The sequence below is a fragment of the Anser cygnoides genome, chromosome 12 (genome assembly GCF_040182565.1).
Source record: "Anser cygnoides isolate HZ-2024a breed goose chromosome 12, Taihu_goose_T2T_genome, whole genome shotgun sequence".
Classification (NCBI taxonomy): domain Eukaryota; kingdom Metazoa; phylum Chordata; class Aves; order Anseriformes; family Anatidae; genus Anser; species Anser cygnoides.
The window spans coordinates 12,745,105-12,762,709 of record NC_089884.1 but is presented as its reverse complement, the minus strand read 5'-3'; the positions used below and the strand labels follow the sequence as shown (position 1 = coordinate 12,762,709).

The 17,605-nt window shown below is 61.9% G+C and overlaps 1 protein-coding gene across 2 annotated transcripts; it reads left to right on the top strand.

The window, feature by feature from the left end:
- The first annotated feature begins 1,091 nt into the window (after nucleotides 1-1,091).
- SLC9A5 (solute carrier family 9 member A5) lies at nucleotides 1,092-12,525 on the top strand. Of its 2 annotated transcripts, XM_048078728.2 has the most exons (16): nucleotides 1,092-1,285; nucleotides 4,841-5,143; nucleotides 5,661-5,824; nucleotides 6,219-6,297; nucleotides 6,542-6,719; nucleotides 6,826-7,046; nucleotides 7,191-7,393; nucleotides 7,678-7,767; nucleotides 7,885-7,955; nucleotides 8,616-8,745; nucleotides 8,852-8,940; nucleotides 9,055-9,181; nucleotides 9,285-9,455; nucleotides 9,821-9,890; nucleotides 10,095-10,226; nucleotides 10,532-12,525. In XM_048078728.2, exons 1-16 carry the CDS (start codon nucleotides 1,141-1,143, stop codon nucleotides 10,996-10,998), a joined length of 2,640 nt encoding a protein of 879 aa, XP_047934685.2. In that variant the 5' UTR covers nucleotides 1,092-1,140; the 3' UTR covers nucleotides 10,999-12,525. The 2 variants fall into 2 exon arrangements, with proteins under 2 accessions (XP_047934685.2, XP_047934686.2); XM_048078729.2 differs by lacking the exons at nucleotides 1,092-1,285; nucleotides 4,841-5,143 and having other exon boundaries at nucleotides 5,756-5,824; nucleotides 6,219-6,293.
- Nucleotides 12,526-17,605: the final 5,080 nt, after the last annotated feature.

The window sequence follows — 17,605 nt, the reverse complement described above, 5'->3', positions numbered from 1 at the left end:
CCTGCCACCGGAGACGAGCCCGCAGCACAGGGCTGCTGCAGAGCGGTGCTGCCTTCCTGTTCACAGCCCGGCCGTGCAGCGATGGCCCTGGGCGAGAGCTGGGGTGGTGGGGCGAGGGCAGGGAGCGCGAGAGCGGGTCCAGCCACCAGTGCCAGAGCGGGCTCCCAGTAAAAGAAGGACTGGACAGAGTCCAGCGGAGATGTCGGGGCATTGGCACAGGCCGGGTGACAAGAGCCAGCCCCTGGCAGGACGAGGCTGAGCAGCTGTCCCTGGAAGGAGGCTGCTGGCAGGAGGGTGGCAGCAGCAGGCTGCTTGCTGCAGCCTCCTGCAGCTGCTGCCGCTTGCGCTGGGCCAGACGGAGGAGGCACGGAGGGGCTGGGGTGGGCAGGGACCTCCTGGTGTCACCCGGTGCCACCCTGCTCCAGCAGGGCCACCCAGCGCCGGTGCCCAGCACCAAGCCCAGGTGGGTTTGGAGACCTCTGATGACGGAGACCCCGCAGCCCCTCTGTGTGACCTGTGCCTGCACTCAGCCATGGGCAGAAACACTTCCTGATGTACGGGGGGAACCTCCCGTGCTCCACTTGGTGCCCGCTGCCCCTCGCCCGCACGCAGCCACGGATGGAGACCCCCGGCTGCTGCGCCCCAGCTGAGGGGCCCAGCTCCCGGCCTCCCCTCCCTAATTGCAGGCAGGCTCCGGGCCCTCCAGCGCCTTGCGCCCCTTCCCTGGGCTCCCTGGGATGCCCACGTCCGCCCTGTCTCGGGGAGCCCGGTGCTGGGCCCAGCACCCAGCCGGGTGCGCGGAGGGGCAGGGGCACCGGCACCCCTCTGCCCGACGCACGCGGTGGCCGTGCTGGCTCCTGGTGGCCCTGGTGCCCCCGGGGACCCCCAGCTCGGTGCCCCCAGGCTGCTCCCCGAGCCCCGGAATCCATCGGGGGTGCCGCAGGAGGGGACCGGCTGGGGGCACTCGGGCAGAGCGGGGGCACCGAGGGGTGCGAGGGGGGGACCGGGCGGGGGGGGGCGGCACCGGGGCGGGGCTGGGCGGTCCCGGGGGCGGCGGGGGGGCCGGGCTCTGTCCCCCGCCGTTGCCGGTGACGTCGCGGCGGGGCCGGCAGCGCGGCGGAGCGGCGGAGCGCCGGGGCCATGCATCCCCCGGCCGGCCCCGCGGCCTCCCCCGGCCCCGCCGCTCCCCCGGCGGGGGCCGAGCTGCTGCGGTGGCAGTGGCAGGAGGTGCAGGTGCCGTGCCTGGTGGCCGCCTGGATCCTGGTGGCCAGCCTGGCCAAGATCGGTGAGTCCCGGCCCCGGGGCCCCGAGCCCCGCTCACCGGCTGCGCGCCGAGGGAGGCGGCTCCGGGGGGTCCCAGCCCCGGGGCGAGCGGGGGTGGTCGTGGGTGGCACCGGGGCCGGGGGTGATGCTCATCACCCTGCCGTGGCACGGGGCACGGTGGCGGCCTGCGGAGGGTGCGATGATGGGGGACGGAGCGGGTCTCACGGCAACGGGGAGCCACCGGCCAGGAGACGCGGTGGGGCTCGGAGGCTGCCGGCGGGGCTGGGAGCGAGGCCATGTCCCCAGCACCGGGATGGGTTTGGTGGTGCTGGGTCACACCCGAGCCACGCGGGCTTGGTGGGCGCAGAGTGGGCTCAAGGGGCAAAGTGGTGACCTTGGGCACGGGTGTCCTCCTCGGGGCACGGCTGCAGGAGCGGGCACAGGGAGTGGGCACGCTCTGGGTCTGGTGTCGGCTCCGGCATCGGGAGGAAATGTGGGCTGGGAGCTGGGCATGGAGGTCTCCGGGCAGCTGGGCACCAGTGGGAGCTCCCAGGGCACAGGGCAGACCATAGCTGTCACTGCCAGCCGGCCTGTGCCTGCCCCCAGCATCGCCAAAACCATGGGTTCTGACCTCACACTCCTCTCCTCCTGCGGCCTTCTTGCAGAGAAGAGCTAAAGCTCCGCAAGGGATAAATTAAGGCACGCCATGAGCTTAAAAATACAACCCTCTGCCGGCGGCTGTGCCACCTCCAGCTGCCGAGCGCGCCTCTCCTGCAGAAGAGCAGAGAAAGCAGTCCTCGCTCCACTTCTCATTTTCAGACATCTGAAAACAAGCTTTCTTTGGGCTTCCCTTGACACCTTCCCCTCCCCATGCTGTGAGCCGAGCCGCTGCCACCCCACATGCAGCCTCGGTGGGCACTGCCATACCCTGCTTGGTGGCCGTGGTGACACACCAGCCAGGTGTCCCACAGCTCCAGGCTGCCACATCCCCCCCTATGCTCCTAGCCTGGAGCAAGGAGGGCCACCAACCCCCCGAGGTGGCACCTGCTGTCCCCAGAGTGCCTTGGTGGGTGCTGGGGGAGGTGGGGGATGTGGGGACGAGGGTCCCCTGGGTGCCAGGTGCTGGGCACGGGCTGGTGCGGAAGAGCCACTGCGGCGCTGGGCTGCCAGCTCACAGCCCTGTGACTGCAGGGGAGGAAGCGGCCCCGGCTCCGTGTGGTGGGGAAGTGACACTGGAGGCTCTTGTTCTTGGAAGCCGTCACGATGCTGGGGTGCCCCGAGCCAGCAGAGAGCAAATGCCCGGGGCGGAGAAAACCGCTTTGGGTGTTGCCTTCCTGCACAGCGAGGCGTCATCCGGGCTTTGCAGACTCTCTTGCTCTGTTTGCTGTGGGGAAAGAGCGAAAGGAGGAAATGATGAGCGTCACCCCCAAACCGCTCTGCACCCATGGAAGGTGTTGCTGGGCCCCTAAGGGCTGGCAGCAAACGGGCATTTTTCCACCCAGCAGCATTCCTGCAGGTCACCACCTCCTCTTCTTGCAGCACGTGGTCCCCCGGCCCCAGTGCTTCCAGCACGAGCATCTCTTGCTTGTTTCCCCTCTGTCCCCTCTGGCACCCCAGGCGCTGCAGGAATGGAGCAGGGCTTGTCCCCAAGTCCTCCCGCTGGCACATCCCGTGCCGTGGATTTCTCCAGCAGCGCGGATTATGGCTCTGAAGTTAATTCACATGTGGCTAAGTTACCGTTGCTGTGGGAACGTTAATGCTGAAATTCTTGACTAGCGGGTGTAAAATTAGAGCTCCTGCCACCCGTCCCCGCTCGCTGCGCCCGTGCTGCAGAGGAGCTCGTGTGCTGGGATTCGCTTGTGAGGGCGGCAGCGTGCAGAGCGAATGAAGCCTCCAGCATTTCCATGCCCTGGCTGTGCAGGCAGGGTTGTTCAGGGCAATGCTGTGAAGCCCCCAGCATTTCCATGCCCCTCGTCCTGCATGGCCGGCGGTGGGCTCTGAGCTGTTGTTTCTGCTCAGGAAGTAGATCTCGGATGTTGAATTATCTCATCTAATTCAGGGCCCGGCTGCAATGAAGGAATGCAAATTCACTGGGAAGTGTTAGGAAAGGAGTAAGGAGCATCAGGAGGCCCTGACCTCGGTGCTCAGGGTGTCCACATCTCAGGGACACCGGGACTGGTCCCAGGCAGGATGGAGCAGGACTGGGAGGCATTCAGAGCAGAAGGCACAAGCAGTAGAGACATGGAAGCTGAGCTCCTTTAGGTTTACACCACTAGAGACAAGACCCTGGGCTAGGTAGACCTATGGTCCGTCCATGGGCATTCCCAAGGAGAGGAGAAGCCGAGTGTTGTAGGGTTGGTGTGGGACCACACCACAGCTTTCCTTCTGGTGGGTGACTTGGCACAAGCCATGCGCACCTCTCAGCCAGCCAAAGAGCTTCAGGGACTGGGGTCTGGGGTGGCAGCAGGGCTGGGCGTGCAGCTGAGTGATGCTTTGGGGGCTCTGATGTCCCTTGTACCTGCTGGGTGCCCGAGGACAAGGTGCTGAGAGGTGGCTCCAGAAGTGCCGGGAGGAGCCCACTCCACAGGAGGTTTCCTCATCTGACAGCCAAGTTGTGCTACAGCACCGGGACACCAGAGCTGGTAGCAGTGCTGCCTGCACAAGCTCAATGGTGAGGCAGAAAACCTCTGCGACCCTCGACGTACAGAATGCAGCACCCTGTGCTAGGGAGGAGAGATATGCAGGGGTGGGGGGGCTGGCCCTGGGGTCGCCGAGAAGCTGGAACGATTTGGGTTTACCCAGGACCCCCATGGGGATAAGGATGCCCTGTGGGGCAGGTCCCCTGTGCTGGCTGGAGTGACATCCCGCTGGTTGTGCCTGCCGTCAGGCTCATCGCTGCGGAGCTGATATATGAATACGAAGGCGTGATCTGCTTGCTCCAAAAAACACTTCCCATTTCGTGGCAGTTTAAGGTCTGCTCTGAACCTCAGATGGAATAAGCTGATTACTGGAAGCAGCTCTGACGGCGCAGCTCTCACGCGCCTCGTTTTTGCATGCAGGCAGGTTAGCCGGTGCTCTGGCAGGGAGGCTGCAGGGGTTTGCGTGCTGCTCCGCTTGTGTGCTCAGACGGCTGCAAACAAGGTCACCCCGTCACCAGGGCTGAGCAGCCCCGTCTCTGAGAGGGGTAACGTGTCCCTGTGACCAGGATGCCTCGCCTGAGCAGCAGCCAGCGCTGCTTGCGACACCGTGAGCATGCTCAGTGATGCTGTTCTCCTTTAAGCACAGATACCAGAGGCCAGAAAAGCAAGATACACAGCTGCTTGGCTTGTTTGGCAGTGACTTGGGAGCCGGGGGGGGTGGGGGTTGAGGGACCTGCAATACTGACCTGGGAGTTTCCTGTGGCCAGCTAACTAGAAGGTCTTTTGTTCACACGTGGCCATGAAGTGTCCTTAGGTGCTCCGTTTCCCCACCTGGGGTCCCTCATGCATCAGCCAACCCTTTTGTGGAGCTGGTGGGTCCAGGATGCTCTGTCCGTGTGCCCCTTTGGCTGATGCTCGCATTCTTCCTTTCCTTTTAGTTTTCCACCTGTCCAGGAAGGTGACGTCCATCGTCCCGGAGAGCTGCCTCCTCATCCTGCTGGGGCTGGGCCTGGGGGGCATCGTGTTGGCCGTGGCCAAGAAAGCCAAGTACCAGCTGGAGCCCAACATGTTCTTCCTTTTCCTCCTGCCCCCCATCGTCCTCGACTCGGGCTACTTTATGCCAAGCCGGCTGTTCTTCGACAACATCGGCGCCATCCTCACCTACGCGGTGGTGGGCACGCTCTGGAACTCCTTCACCACCGGCACCGCGCTCTGGGGGCTGCACCAGGCCGGGCTCATGGGTGGGTGCTGAGGGCTGCCTGGCGTGGGCCACATCCCCAAAAGTCAGGTGGGAGGATGCAAGGCACACTGAATTTACAGCCCGTTGCCTGGCCCTGGCATGGATCCCAGAGATCCCAGGACTTGGGAGCGATGTTCTGGTGGGACCAGCCAGCGTGGAGGACAAACGGGACCTGCTCAGAGCTGGGCTGACTCATGTCTTTGCTATTTTTGTCGCCGACCTTGGCTAGCTTTGCTGGCTCACTGCCGTGTTCCTTGTCCTCGGGTGGAGCTGCTGGCCCTGGCTGGCCCGGGCCACCCTCTGAGCCCTTCTGAGTCTGGAGGAACCATCAAAGGGGATGGCCAGGCCCCGATCCCCTCATGAGCCAAGCCCCACAGCCCCTCGGGGAGGCCTCAGAGCTCAGGGAGGCAGACAAGGCACTGGGAGCGGACGGGGGACAGGCCTGTCCCTTACCTTCTCCACTGAGAGGGGCTCTGGGGAGGATGCTCTGCCTCATCTCGATCTGTCTGTCCCAGCAGATCCAGGCGTCGAAGCCGGGCTGATGGATTTCCTGCTCTTCGGCAGTCTCATCTCGGCTGTGGACCCGGTGGCAGTGCTGGCCGTTTTTGAAGAGGTCCATGTGAACGAGACCCTCTTCATCATCGTGTTCGGCGAGTCCCTCCTGAACGACGCCGTCACCGTGGTGAGTTGGAGCTAGGGGGACCCCAACATCCTGAAGATGACGAGGGTGGCCAGGCACCGGCACAGGCTGCCCAGTGGAGCTGTGGGTGCCCCATCCCTGGAGGGGTTCAGTGTTGGGTTGGACGTGGCTTTGTGCAACCTGGTGTAGTGAAAGATGTCCCTGCCCACTGGAGTCCCCCAGGCTGGGCAGAGGATGCGGGTGACATCCCCAGGCTGGGGGCAGCCCCATGTTGCCAGGTCCCTCCACTCCTGGCCTTGGGGAAATGTCTGCCTGCCGAGATGAGCTGTGTCCCCAGCATGACTGGGGTGACACCTCCTGCAGGGCCCACCCGTGCTGCCCCTCTCATGGTAGGGTGGTCCCCTGCCATCCCCAAAGGACCTCGCGTTCCCTGCAGGTGCTGTACAAGGTCTTCAACTCTTTCGTGGAGCTGGGCCCGGCGCACATCCACGCCACAGACTACGTGAAGGGGGTAGGTGAGTATGAGCCCCACCAGCCCCTCCACCTCTTCCTCTGGCATGGAGGCACGGTGACGAGCACGGGCGCTGTCATACCGTGGGCCGGCACTGAGCCCGTCCCAGCCATCATCCGGAGTGGGCCGTCCTCAGGGGACGCTCTGGTGGGGACGCAGGTGGGAGCGCGGGGCCTGGCGAGGCCGTGGGGCACGGGCTGGCTCCTTGCGGCCTGCCCCAGGGGTGCGATCCAGCCTCTTCCCCCCAGCCTCCTTCTTCCTGGTGAGCCTGGGGGGCACGGCCGTGGGGCTGCTCTTCGCCTTCCTCCTGGCCCTGATCACGCGGTTCACCAAGCGCGTGCGCATCATCGAGCCGCTCTTCGTCTTCCTCCTGGCCTACGTCGCGTACCTGGCTGCTGAGATGGTCTCGCTCTCCGCCATCCTGGCGTGAGTACCAGGGGGCCAGGAGAACAAGGCTGTGGTGCTGAGCAGCGAGCAGACCCACTCCTCATCCCACCATGGGGTCATGACAGCCCCTTCTGTCCCTCTGCAGAGTCACCTTCTGTGGGATCTGCTGCAAGAAGTATGTGGAAGCCAACATCTCCCAGAAGTCCCGCACCACGGTCAAGTACACCATGAAGACGCTGGCCAGCAGCTCAGAGACCATCATCTTCATGTTTCTGGGCATGTCGGCTGTGGACACCTCCAAGTGGGCGTGGGACACGGCGCTGGTGCTGGGCACCCTGTTATTTATCCTGCTCTTCAGAGCTGTGGGTCAGTATGTCCTGCTGGGCCAGCCCTTTTCATCCCAAAGAGTGGTAGCTCCCAGGAATGGCTCCTGGCCTGGGCTTTGCCCCATCTCCAGGAGCAGGCAGGGCTCTGCCTGTGTCCCAGGCTCATGTCCTGCTTCTTCCCCAGGTGTTGTCCTCCAGACCTACGTGCTCAACCGCTTCCGCCTCATCCCCCTGGACAGGATCGACCAGGTGGTCATGTCATACGGTGGCCTCCGTGGAGCCGTTGCCTTCGCCCTGGTCATCCTGCTGGACAGGGACAAGGTGAAAGCCAAGGACTACTTTGTGGCAACGACCATCGTGGTGGTGTTCTTCACGGTCATCGTGCAGGTGAGGATGGGCACGCTGCCTGCGGGGAGCCGCACCGTGGATGGATGGATGTGAGCCTGGGGCTGGGGGTCTGCAGGGGCACGTTGTGGGACACAGCCTCCAGGTTTCAGGTCCCCAGGGTGGTCATTAGCCAGGTGCAAAGCACAGCAGGTCGGGTTGGTTGTGGTGCACGCAGCTGTCGCAGCCACTGTCCCCGGTCACTTCATGCTGCTTCTGCTCCCGTGCCCCAGCCGTGCACCCTCTCGCCCTCCCAGTCTTTCCCTTGCCCTCTCCTGCCATTCCAGGGCCTCACCATCAAGCCCCTGGTGACGTGGCTGAAGGTGAAGCGCAGTGACCACCACAAGCCCACGCTGAACGAGGAGCTGCACGAGCACGTAGGTGCTCCCCGCACTGCCCGGACAGGGCGAGAGCGATGTGTGGCCTCAGTTTGGCTGGGTGTGCTCAGCCCTGGGTCCCTCCACACCACTCTCACCCTATTCTCCTCCCTCAAGGCCTTTGACCACATCCTGGCGGCGGTGGAGGACATCGTGGGACACCATGGCTACCATTACTGGCGGGACAAGTGAGTGTCTTGCTCCGCTGGCCATCAGGTGGACGGGGTGGACACCCCGGGAGGACAGCCCTGCTGTGGGTGGGCAGCAGGACCAGGAAGGTGTCTGTCTGTCCATCTGGAAGGGGACAGTCTGGCAATGGTGCTGCTTTTGCGCAGCAGACTGATGCTCCAAAAATGTCCCAGGCAGAAGTCAGGCAGATGTGGCCAGGGCAGCCTGGCTGCTGCAGGAGCTGGCATTGCTTGTCCATGCCAGAGCTGCTGCGGGACCGTGGTGGCCACAGTGGTACTGCGCCTCCCCACGGATGGAGGACACTGAGGAGGGAACTGTTAAACCCTGTTAGTGTTTATGTGCAGCGTCACAACAGGAAAAGGATGCAGAGAGCCTGCTTCCTGGAGGGGAAGCTCCAGCTGGGCAGCTGCACCAGCTCCTGCCCTGCTCCCAACTGGTCTCTGGCTTCCCCTTGGCCCAGGGACAAAGTGGCAGCGTGTCCTGTCCCCTCCTACCCTCCCCTGCCTGTGTGTCCCTGGGCACAGCCAGCTCCTGCATGCCCAGCCTGCTCTCACCACGCTTTGGACACTCTTGGCCTTGCATGGGCAGAAGTCCCCTGGCTATCGACCCCATCTCCCCCCTGTGGGTGCTCACCCGCCCGTGTCTCCATCTCGCTCCAGGTGGGAGCAGTTCGACAAGAGGTACCTGAGCCAGCTCCTGATGAGGAAATCTGCCTACAGGCTGCGGGACGAGATCTGGGATGTTTACTACAAGCTGAACATCCGCGATGCCATCAGCTTCGTGGACCAGGTAGGGGCACGCGGCAGGAGCTGGGCAGGGGGCTGTCGGCGTGGCGGTCCCCGCGGGCTGCCCGTGGCGGTGGGCACTCCCCCAGCCCGTCTCTGTCACCCCCCAGGGTGGCCACGTGCTGTCGGCCGCCAAGCTGGCGCTGCCCTCCATGCCCAGCCGCACGTCCATGTCGGAGTCGTCGGTCACAAACCTGCTGTGAGTACGAGCACCCCTCCGAGCCCCAGCCCCCGGGCAGCGCTCGCAGGACCCCTGCAGCCGCCCCCTTCACCGGAGAGGGCCCGATCCATCGGGACGCTCCGTCTGCCCTAGGAGGGAGAGCGGGAGCGGCGCGTGCCTGGACCTGCAGGTGATCGACACGGTGCGGAGCCGGCGGGACAAGGAGGACGCCGCGATGCACCACGTGCTGCGAGGGAGCCTCTACAAGCCCCGCAGGCGGGTGAGCGTTCCCCGGCCACGGCGCCAACAGCAGGAGCGGGGATGGAGGATGCTGCGTGGGGCCAGCTGCTCATCCTGTGTCTCTTTGCCTCTCCCTCGGCCAGTACAAGGCCAGCTACAGCCGTCACTTCATCTCTCCAGATAAACAAGAGCGCCAAGATAAAGAAATCTTCCGGCAGAACATGAAGAGGCGCCTGGAGACCTTCAAGTCCACCAAGCACAACATCTGCTCCTCCAAGAGCAAAGCCAGGATGAAGGAAAAGGGCAGGAAGAAGGCAAGTGGTCCCCAAACTGCTGCTCCCCTACTAGCTGTGAGGTTTGGCCTCCTTGAGGCTGCGGACAGAGAGGTCCTGCTGGGGGTGGATGAGGTGCTGCAGGGCTTCGGCATCTCCAGAGCCCACGGGGAGAGTGGGGAGTCCCCCCCCAGCACCTCACCTCCATCCTGCGTGGGTGCCCAGCAGGCATGGGACCTGCATGGATGCTGCATGTCCCCGTGTCCCCATCACGCCAGAGCTGCCCCATGTGGTCCCGAGCCCTGGAGGAGCTGAAAGCTTCTTTTCCAAGCATGCTCAGGGCCACGTGGGGACAGTGCTGGGGTTTGCACAGGGCAGGTCCCAGCCAGGTCCCTCTCGCTCTGCAGAAGGACATCTCTCTGACCAGCGACGCACCCAACGGGAGGACGCACAGAAGTGTCCCCTGGCAGGAGGCAGGTAAGGCTGGTGGCAGGCGAGGCCCCCGGGTCCTGCAGGGGGTCCCGTTGGGGTGGGATGGCAGCAGCACGCCGTGACTGCCCACTGCCAGCTCGGAGGCACGGCAGCACCGGGGTTGTGCTGGCAGCAGGTCCTTCTCCCACGGGTGCAGGGGGTCGGTTTGCAGGGTGCCTGGACCCCATGCACCCCCCTGTCTGGCTGCAGCTCCTGTGCTGGTGATGGTCAGCTCCGAGGAGGAGGAGAGCGATAGCTCGGAGACGGAGAGAGAGGACGACGAAGGGATCGTGTTCATTGCTCGAGCTACCGATGAGGTCCTGCAGGGAAAGGCCACCCCTGGTAGGCACCAGCACTCCCGCACCCAGCAGGGCAGCTGCTTGGCTAGCTCGTCCTTCCTCCACCTGCAGAGCAAAGCTGACTTGGGCTGTGCAAAACCGGTGGGCTGTGCAAAAGTCAGTGGAGCATGGCTAGGAGAATTGCTCTTCTCTGTGGCCCTGGAGGCACAGCAGAGCCTCCTTGGTGGCTCTTGCACCCCTGGGCCAGCTGCGAAGGCTCTCGTTTGGTGGCAGTCATTGCTTGCAGGGCTCAGGGAGAGGGCAGGAGCCATGCAATATCCCCCTCTGTCCTTCCTTCTGTGTCCCCAGGCAGCCTGGATGTCTGCCCCAGCCCCTGCATCATCCCGCCATCGCCCACCTTGGCAGAGAAGGAGCTGCCGTGGAAAGGAGACCAGGCTGACCTGGCTGTTTACGTCTCCTCGGAGACCACCAAAATCGTGCCAGTGGATATGCAGAAAGCGTGGAACCAAAGCATCTCCTCCCTGGAGAGCATCGCCTCCCCACCGGGCATCGAGACGGGACCGCAGCACAGGCGATTCGCCTGCCCCGTGCTGGAGGAGCAGCCCCAGTCGGCGAGCCAGGCGATGCCGGAGCAGATCTCCTGCTTCCAGTTCCCCAGCCACGTCTCTAAGAGCGGCAGGTCGCTGAGCGACAGCAGCCCGGATGGCGTGGAGCAGCAGGAGCTGCAGCCTTTGATGGCCGCGGAGGAGCAGGGCAGGGCGCTGCCCCCCGCCGAGCCCCGGCGGCTCATGTTCAGCAGAGCCAGCCACATCTGAGCCGCGCCACCGACGGGGCAGGGGCTGGAGGCAGGCTGTGACCTGCCGACCGCTCTGCCGTCTCACTTCGTCAAGCTTGTGTGTGTCTCCTCCAACTCCAGGAGCGGCCGGAGAGCCCAGTGCTCCTGGAGCTGCACTCACCTCCTGATGGTAGAGAAATGGGCTCGATGCTGCCGTAGCAGGTACCAGCCTCATCCTCCCAGGGAGGCACAGACCCCCAAACCTCTCTGGTCTTCCTCTCGCATCTTCGCAGTGCTGGGAGGCCAGAGATGTTCCTCCCAGAGGTGGGATCCCAGCCGGACTTGACGCCGTTGCAGCTGTGCCACCTGGAGGTGTGGGGGTCCTGGCTGGGGGGCTGCTCGTGGGTGTGAGCGCCTGAGCCTGGCTCTGTGTAGGAGGCTGATGCACAACAGCCCACCCACACCCAGCACCGAGCGGCCGATTGCTCAGAGCATGCACGGACCTCAGCTGGGAGACCAGAGACCGACTCCTTTCCAGGGCAGCTGTGTCTCCCCTGGGTTTTGGAGGCACCGTGGAGGCAAAGCCATGACTTTCTCAGGACTAGGAGCAGCGCTCCTGGGGTTTGGCTCCACCGGGAGCCAGGCTGCGTACGCACAGGAACTATTCTAGCACCCAGCCGGCTGTGCCAGCCTCACACCTCTTGTCTGGATGTGCTCCCCGTAGCTGCCGTGTTCAGCTTTCTGGCTTTGTGGGGAGGCAGTGGCCCTGCACAGCATCCTTGGTGTTCATCCTGCCTGCGTCCCGGTCCCTCCAGTTGCCTGGGGCTGGTCACAGCACGAGGGGGTGGACAGCGGGTGTGAATGTAGGTCAGGAGCTGGGGAGATGGGCGAAAGCTGAGTGCATCTTCAAAGGTCTGTCCCCACCACCTGCCTCCCAGCCACCCCGGGTCCCTCCTGAGAGGGAGGTGGGATCGGGCGGCCCATGCAGCGATCCTTTCCTGCTGTGACCCCGAGGGACAAGAATCGCTCCCCGAGAACTGCCCGGAGCTCAGCGGGGCAGCCGGGCGCAGGAGACCACACGGTCCAGGCAATGTGGGAGGGTTGGGGATGCTCCTCTTCGGGCCGAATGCTGCTTTGGGCTGTTAAAAGCCAAAAGCAAGCAAATAACTGCGTGATCATCTACCTGGGGGTGTTGAGACAGCAGGTGTCAAGGGGATGTTTAGATGCACTGGGTGAATGAGCCCAACGTAGGGCGGGCACGATGGTGTAGCTCAGGTACTGCTAGCAAGGCTCAGCGAAGGCCGTTCTGCTCAGTACCTGTCCTACCAGCTGGAGCATGAGGTTTTTAAAAGGATTTTATATAGTTTTGCATTTCTTGTATGCCTTATTCCAGATTTGATTTCTGATATTGGGCCATACTAAATCTCTAGCTGGGTCAGTGTTTTATGTAGCCAATGGGCACCACAAACGACTCGACACTTAATATCTTATTTGCAAGAATATTGTTTTAATGTGAAAATATATGCAGAGTATTTTGTAATGTTCAATAAATCAGAGTTGGAGCAGGTGCCATGGTCTGGACTCACTGCTGTCTGGGAACCTCTGCACATCTCGCCTCCTGCAGCTCCTGGGTGGGTTCTCATCACCACATCCCTGTGCTCTCTGCCCTTCCAGCTCACCTCGCAGATTCAGTATGCCCAGCTGGCTTCCCTTTTCAGGGTATTCTGGGTCTCAGGAACCCCTCAAGCTTGGATCAGTGCCTCACATACAGCGCTGAGAACCCTTTCCTCCAGCCCAGCCCGAGCTGCCGGGTTGCTGCGTGTGCTGGCTTCCGTCCTCCCTCCATCTGCTGGCTGCACATCCAAGGCAAAGGCCAGCAGCCCGTGAGCTCGGAGCCCTCTCTTTCCACCTTCAACCCCAGCCACGCTGTGGCCACTCGGTCGCCTTCCAGGGGTGGTGGCTCCTACTGCACCCATGGGGTTTTGTCAGTATTTGCTCTCATTCTCCAATCTCTGTATTTCCCTCTCCTGCCTGCACAGGGCTGCTCTGCACCTCCCAGCGCAGCACAGATCCGTCTCTTCCAGCCTAAAAATACCAAAGCGCTTCAGTGGAAAAACACGAGAACCAGGCCAAACCACGAGCACATGTGCCCAAACCTCTGCTTCTCCAGGACAGAGTAAGGCACAACAAATTAGCTGCCTGTCAGACTGTAACCCAGAACACACAGCCCTCCGACTGTTATTATAAGCAACCCCATCCTGGAGCTGTCTGACTATTGCAGCCCATTTTGCACACAGGCTTCTCCTTGCTCTGCCATTAGATCTGCACATTTTTTCCACAGTGATTTACTTTCTCCAGTGCGCGGCTCCTCCAGTTTCTCCGTGGTACTTGTGAAGTCAGCAGAGGATGGAAGGCAGCGCTGGTAACGGGGCCCCAGCGGGATGGAAGAGCCAGGCTGTGGGCAATGGGCTGGCGGTGGCCATCTCCCAAGTCAGCTGAGCAGCAGCTTTGTGCAGTCATCTCACAATCACAGCCTTGCCGTCGCACAATGTGTGTTGGAGCATCAGGCAAGTTTTACATACAGACAGAGCAGATACATCTGGGGAGCCCCATATTGCAGCTAGCATCCAGCTGTGTCTCACAGGTACCAAATTGAGGGGAATAAGCTTTCCCTGAGCTGCCAACTTCACGTTCTCCATTGCAGCAAGGGTGCTGTTGACTCACACCACCTCGCGTGCTTCTTCATTCTGCTCCATCTCCGGAGCACTTCTGACTCCTGGTGTGATGTTTTCATGATGGCGGGAAGCAGCTGAATGGGTCCAGCTTCTCCCCTCCCACTTTGCCTTTGGCTTTCCAGCAAGCACAAATCACGGCAGAGGCTTTGGCCATGAAAACGTGAGAACAGCAGGAAGGCAAACAGAGAATTCAGGAGAGGTGTTCAGTCTGATCATACCTAGGCACACACATTTTGGAGACACATCAGCCCACTCATTGCTATTTTCGGTTCCTGTCCATGTGTCCAGGCATCCAGCTCCCAGCCAGCTGAGTAGCCAGGACAGGCCCAGGTGCTGTGATGGGGTGTTCCTGACCTGTGTTGTGAGACATTGATGGGGATGATGAAGAGGTCTCTTTTGTTCTAAAGCTCACAAAATTGGTTTCTACCAGGTGCTGGGACATGCAATTTGTAGCACAGGATCCCTGACTGCTGCCTCTGCTCTGCAGGATTTCTTGGCACTAAATCCTGCTGATACCCCTACAGCTGAATGCCCTTGCAGCTGCAAGGGGCCGACTTCCCCTTTGCCTGTTTGGGACAAGCTATCTGCATGTCCTATCCCATGTCTGCCTCCTGGCCAGAGGGTTGCATGGCCACCACCTCCTAACACCATCTGCTCTTCAGGCCAAGCAGCAGGTCCAGCATGACCCTGCAGATCCTCGCTGCTTGGAGGCCAGTTTAGGAGGGGAAAAGGGTGTGAAGGAGAAGCTACCCCTCCATGAGGAGCTCATCCCAGTCCTTTTGAGCTTCCCATGTCCACCCAAGGACCTACACCAGACAGGCTTCAGTGTCAGATCTCTCACCGTGTAGATCTACCAAGCTCCCGGCGCCCAAACCTGGGGATGACCCGAAGGGGGACAGCACCGTGGCAACTCACCACCACCCGGCGGCCACCAGCACTATCAGTGATGAGGCCCAGGGCATCCTGCTGCTCGAGTGCCACCATGGCATCCCCTTTCCCCTGCAGCCATCCCTGCTCTCTGACATTCCTGGAAGCCTGTTGAAGGCAACTCTTCATTGTCACTCCTGAATTACCTCCAGAGGGGTGGATGTGAGTCCCGGCCCCAGTCTGCCCCGTGCAGTCTCTCAGCTGATGGACATGAGCCATCCGGGGCCGCAAGGCGCGTTGTTGGTGACTGAGCCGGCATCAGTCAGCAGCCAGGGAGGATAATGAGGAACAGATTTGTGCTGGGCAGTGGTTCCCATGCTGCGTTCCAGGGCAGAGCGGCCAGGACGGGAGAGCTGCTGCCTTTGTGCTTCGCGCTGCACCCCTCCGGCGCGTGTCGGGCCAGCTCCTCGGCTCGCCCGTGTCTCTTTGCCGTCTGCGGGCAGCAAGCTTCCCTCTCAAGTGGCTCTGTCACCCGCTGGGCTGGCCAGGAAGCTGTGCCCGCATCCCAGGTCTGTGGGGGAGCGAGCTGCAGTGTGGACAGGCTGAGGACAGGCGAGATCAGTGGGATCTTCAAGCCAGCAGGAGCTGGGTGGGGTGATCCACACCCTTCTTCGTGGTTCAGATTTCTCTGCTTTTGCCTGGAGGAACAGACAGGACTGGGGGACTCCCTGCCTGGGAGGACTGCGTGGCCAGGCTGCTGCTCCTGGGGACTCTTGAAAAACAGCCAGGATGGATGCCGACACGTGGGGGCTTTGATTTCACAAGTAACCAGGATCCTACAGTTGTGATCTACCCCACAGAGCTATTCCTCACAGCTGCAGAGAAGGCAAAGATCCCTGAAGAAGCCGCAAAGGCTCCTCTTACCTCACTTTCTCCTGGCATCCAGTGCCACACAGCCAGGCTGCCCTGAAGGTAAATAAATGAAACCTGCATTGGGTTAGCTGGAGAGGGAGGGAGCTGAGGATGCTCTGGGGAGGCGGCAGCAGCCCACAGGTAGTCCCGAGCCTGTGGGCAGGGCTTGGGAGATGTGCCATGAAGAAGGGCTTGGGAAGGCCAGGGTGCCCTTCCTCTTGCAGTGGGATCCTGTTAGAAACATGGTTCTGCAGACAGGTCTGCTCTGTTTGTGCTGTCACTGCCTGTAAGTGAGCTTCATCCCCCTGGAGCCCTCGCTGTTGAAGGCAAAGAGCCTGTTAGAGCTTTGCTTTTGCTCCCTGGCTAGCTTGGAAGGGGGGCTGGCTTCTGGGCTGTGCATGCCTGGCTGTGAGTGGGTCTCTGGCAGTTTTGCTGCTCTGAAACTCTCACAGGCAGCCTGGTGAGCACAGGGCTCAGAGCTGCCCACGCGGTGCCCTGAAAAACCTCCGCTAGGCATGCTCCGGCAAAACAGCACTGTGCAGAGGTCACCCCCTCCGCATTTCTCCTGGACACTTGTGGTCCTGCCTGCCTTTTTGGACCCCCACAACTCGCGGGGTCAGGATATTCCTTCTCACCTACTGCATACGTGCATGCATACGTAGATATTTTCAGTGGGTCCTGCTTACGGAGAAAGCTAGCAAAAGCTTTGGAAAGGTACCCCCAGAAAGGTGGGGATAAAAGAAGAAAGCAAATATCCAGGCTCAGAATGCGCTATGTTTTCGCATGCTGTGATGTGGGGGCTGGCTCCCGGGAGCTGACCACTCAAGGAACACGAGCTTTTGTTTTCCTGGACTGAAAGGACCGGCTGAGTAAGCAGATTAGCCGGCCTGCTGCAGGAGGGTTGCATTGTCTGAGGAAGGCATGTTGGCTAAATAACAGAATTAGCTGGTGACCTCTGAAAGGCTCGCTCTGATCTTTGTTTTCTTCTGCTAAGGAACAGACAGGATTGTTATAAATGTTTGATTTTTTTTTTTTCTCCTTAGCAAAAATAGCTTTTGAAGCAAACAGGAAATTACAGTGTGCAATAAAGAGCAAAGAAAGTCGAACAGCTACCTCACTGAGCTTGGATTTGTCTACAAATCCAGCTCCACTTTACCAAAGGTGACTAAACCGCCCCAAACCCCCACGTGGCAGAAACCCTCTGAGGCGCTACTCCCACTGCTGTACCTGGCCAGAAATGGGGGACCTGCGGGGTGCCAAATCCCGGCCAGGAGCCAGGGTGGAGGGCAGAGCGCCCAGGCCGACCTGCCCCACCGACCCGCCTGTTTATTCGCACCAAAGCCTTGCAGCAGAAGGAAGCAGAGACCTCACGCGCGAGGTGCCGGCAGGAGGGACAGGCACCTTCCTCTGCCACGCACAAGGTCAGCGGCTAATAGACTAGTTACCGTTCATCATTTAATTATAGATGGGCCCCTGGCTGCGCTGCTTTCCAAGAGACTGCCCCGCACGGAGCCCTAGGCCCTAGGTCAGCTTGGCTGCCTCCGTCTGGGCCATTTAATTGGGATTATAATTAACACCCACCAGCCTAATCAGGCTGCCTCTGTGCACAGCCCTGTGGGCGAGCCGCCGCCGCAGCGCGCCAGCAGGGAGGCATAGGCAGCCTCAATGCAGCCCGGGTGCAGCGGGGGGGAGGCGGGAGAGGGGCCGGCGCTCCCCGGGGTGCTCCAGGCCGGGGGCCGAAGGGAATGGGCCCGGGTCCCCGCCCCGGCCCCGGCACGGCCGGCAGGTGTCGCCCCGCACCGCGGCCTGGCCCCGGCCGCCGCCCGCCTCGAGAGCCCGGGGCTCCGGCCCGCCCGCGCCGGGGGCAGCCGGGGACAAGATGGCGGCGCCGCTGAGGGGGAGTGGAAGGAGGGGGGGGGCGGGGAACTGTTCTTCTGCAGGGAGAGCAGTTTTAGGGGGGGGAATAAACGTGTATCTATATGGAATCCTGTATGGAGTGTGAGGGGAGGATTGGGCCATCCTGGCCCAGGCCCCTGTGGCTTTACAGGCTCTCGGGGGGTTGCGGAGGGTGTGTGGGATGGCTGTCCTTTGAGGTGCTCGCTTTGCCCAGTCGGTGCTGGTGCCTCCCGGTCC

Bases quoted from the DNA above. Each gene is read 5' to 3' on its own strand.
- SLC9A5 (XM_048078728.2), top strand. From the start codon at position 1,141: ATGCATCCCCCGGCCGGCCCCGCGGCCTCCCCCGGCCCCGCCGCTCCC. The intron at 5,144-5,660 runs GTGGGTGCTGAG...CTGTCCCAGCAG, and splicing joins GCACCAGGCCGGGCTCATGG to ATCCAGGCGTCGAAGCCGGG. The intron at 6,298-6,541 runs GTGAGTATGAGC...TCTTCCCCCCAG, and splicing joins AGACTACGTGAAGGGGGTAG to CCTCCTTCTTCCTGGTGAGC.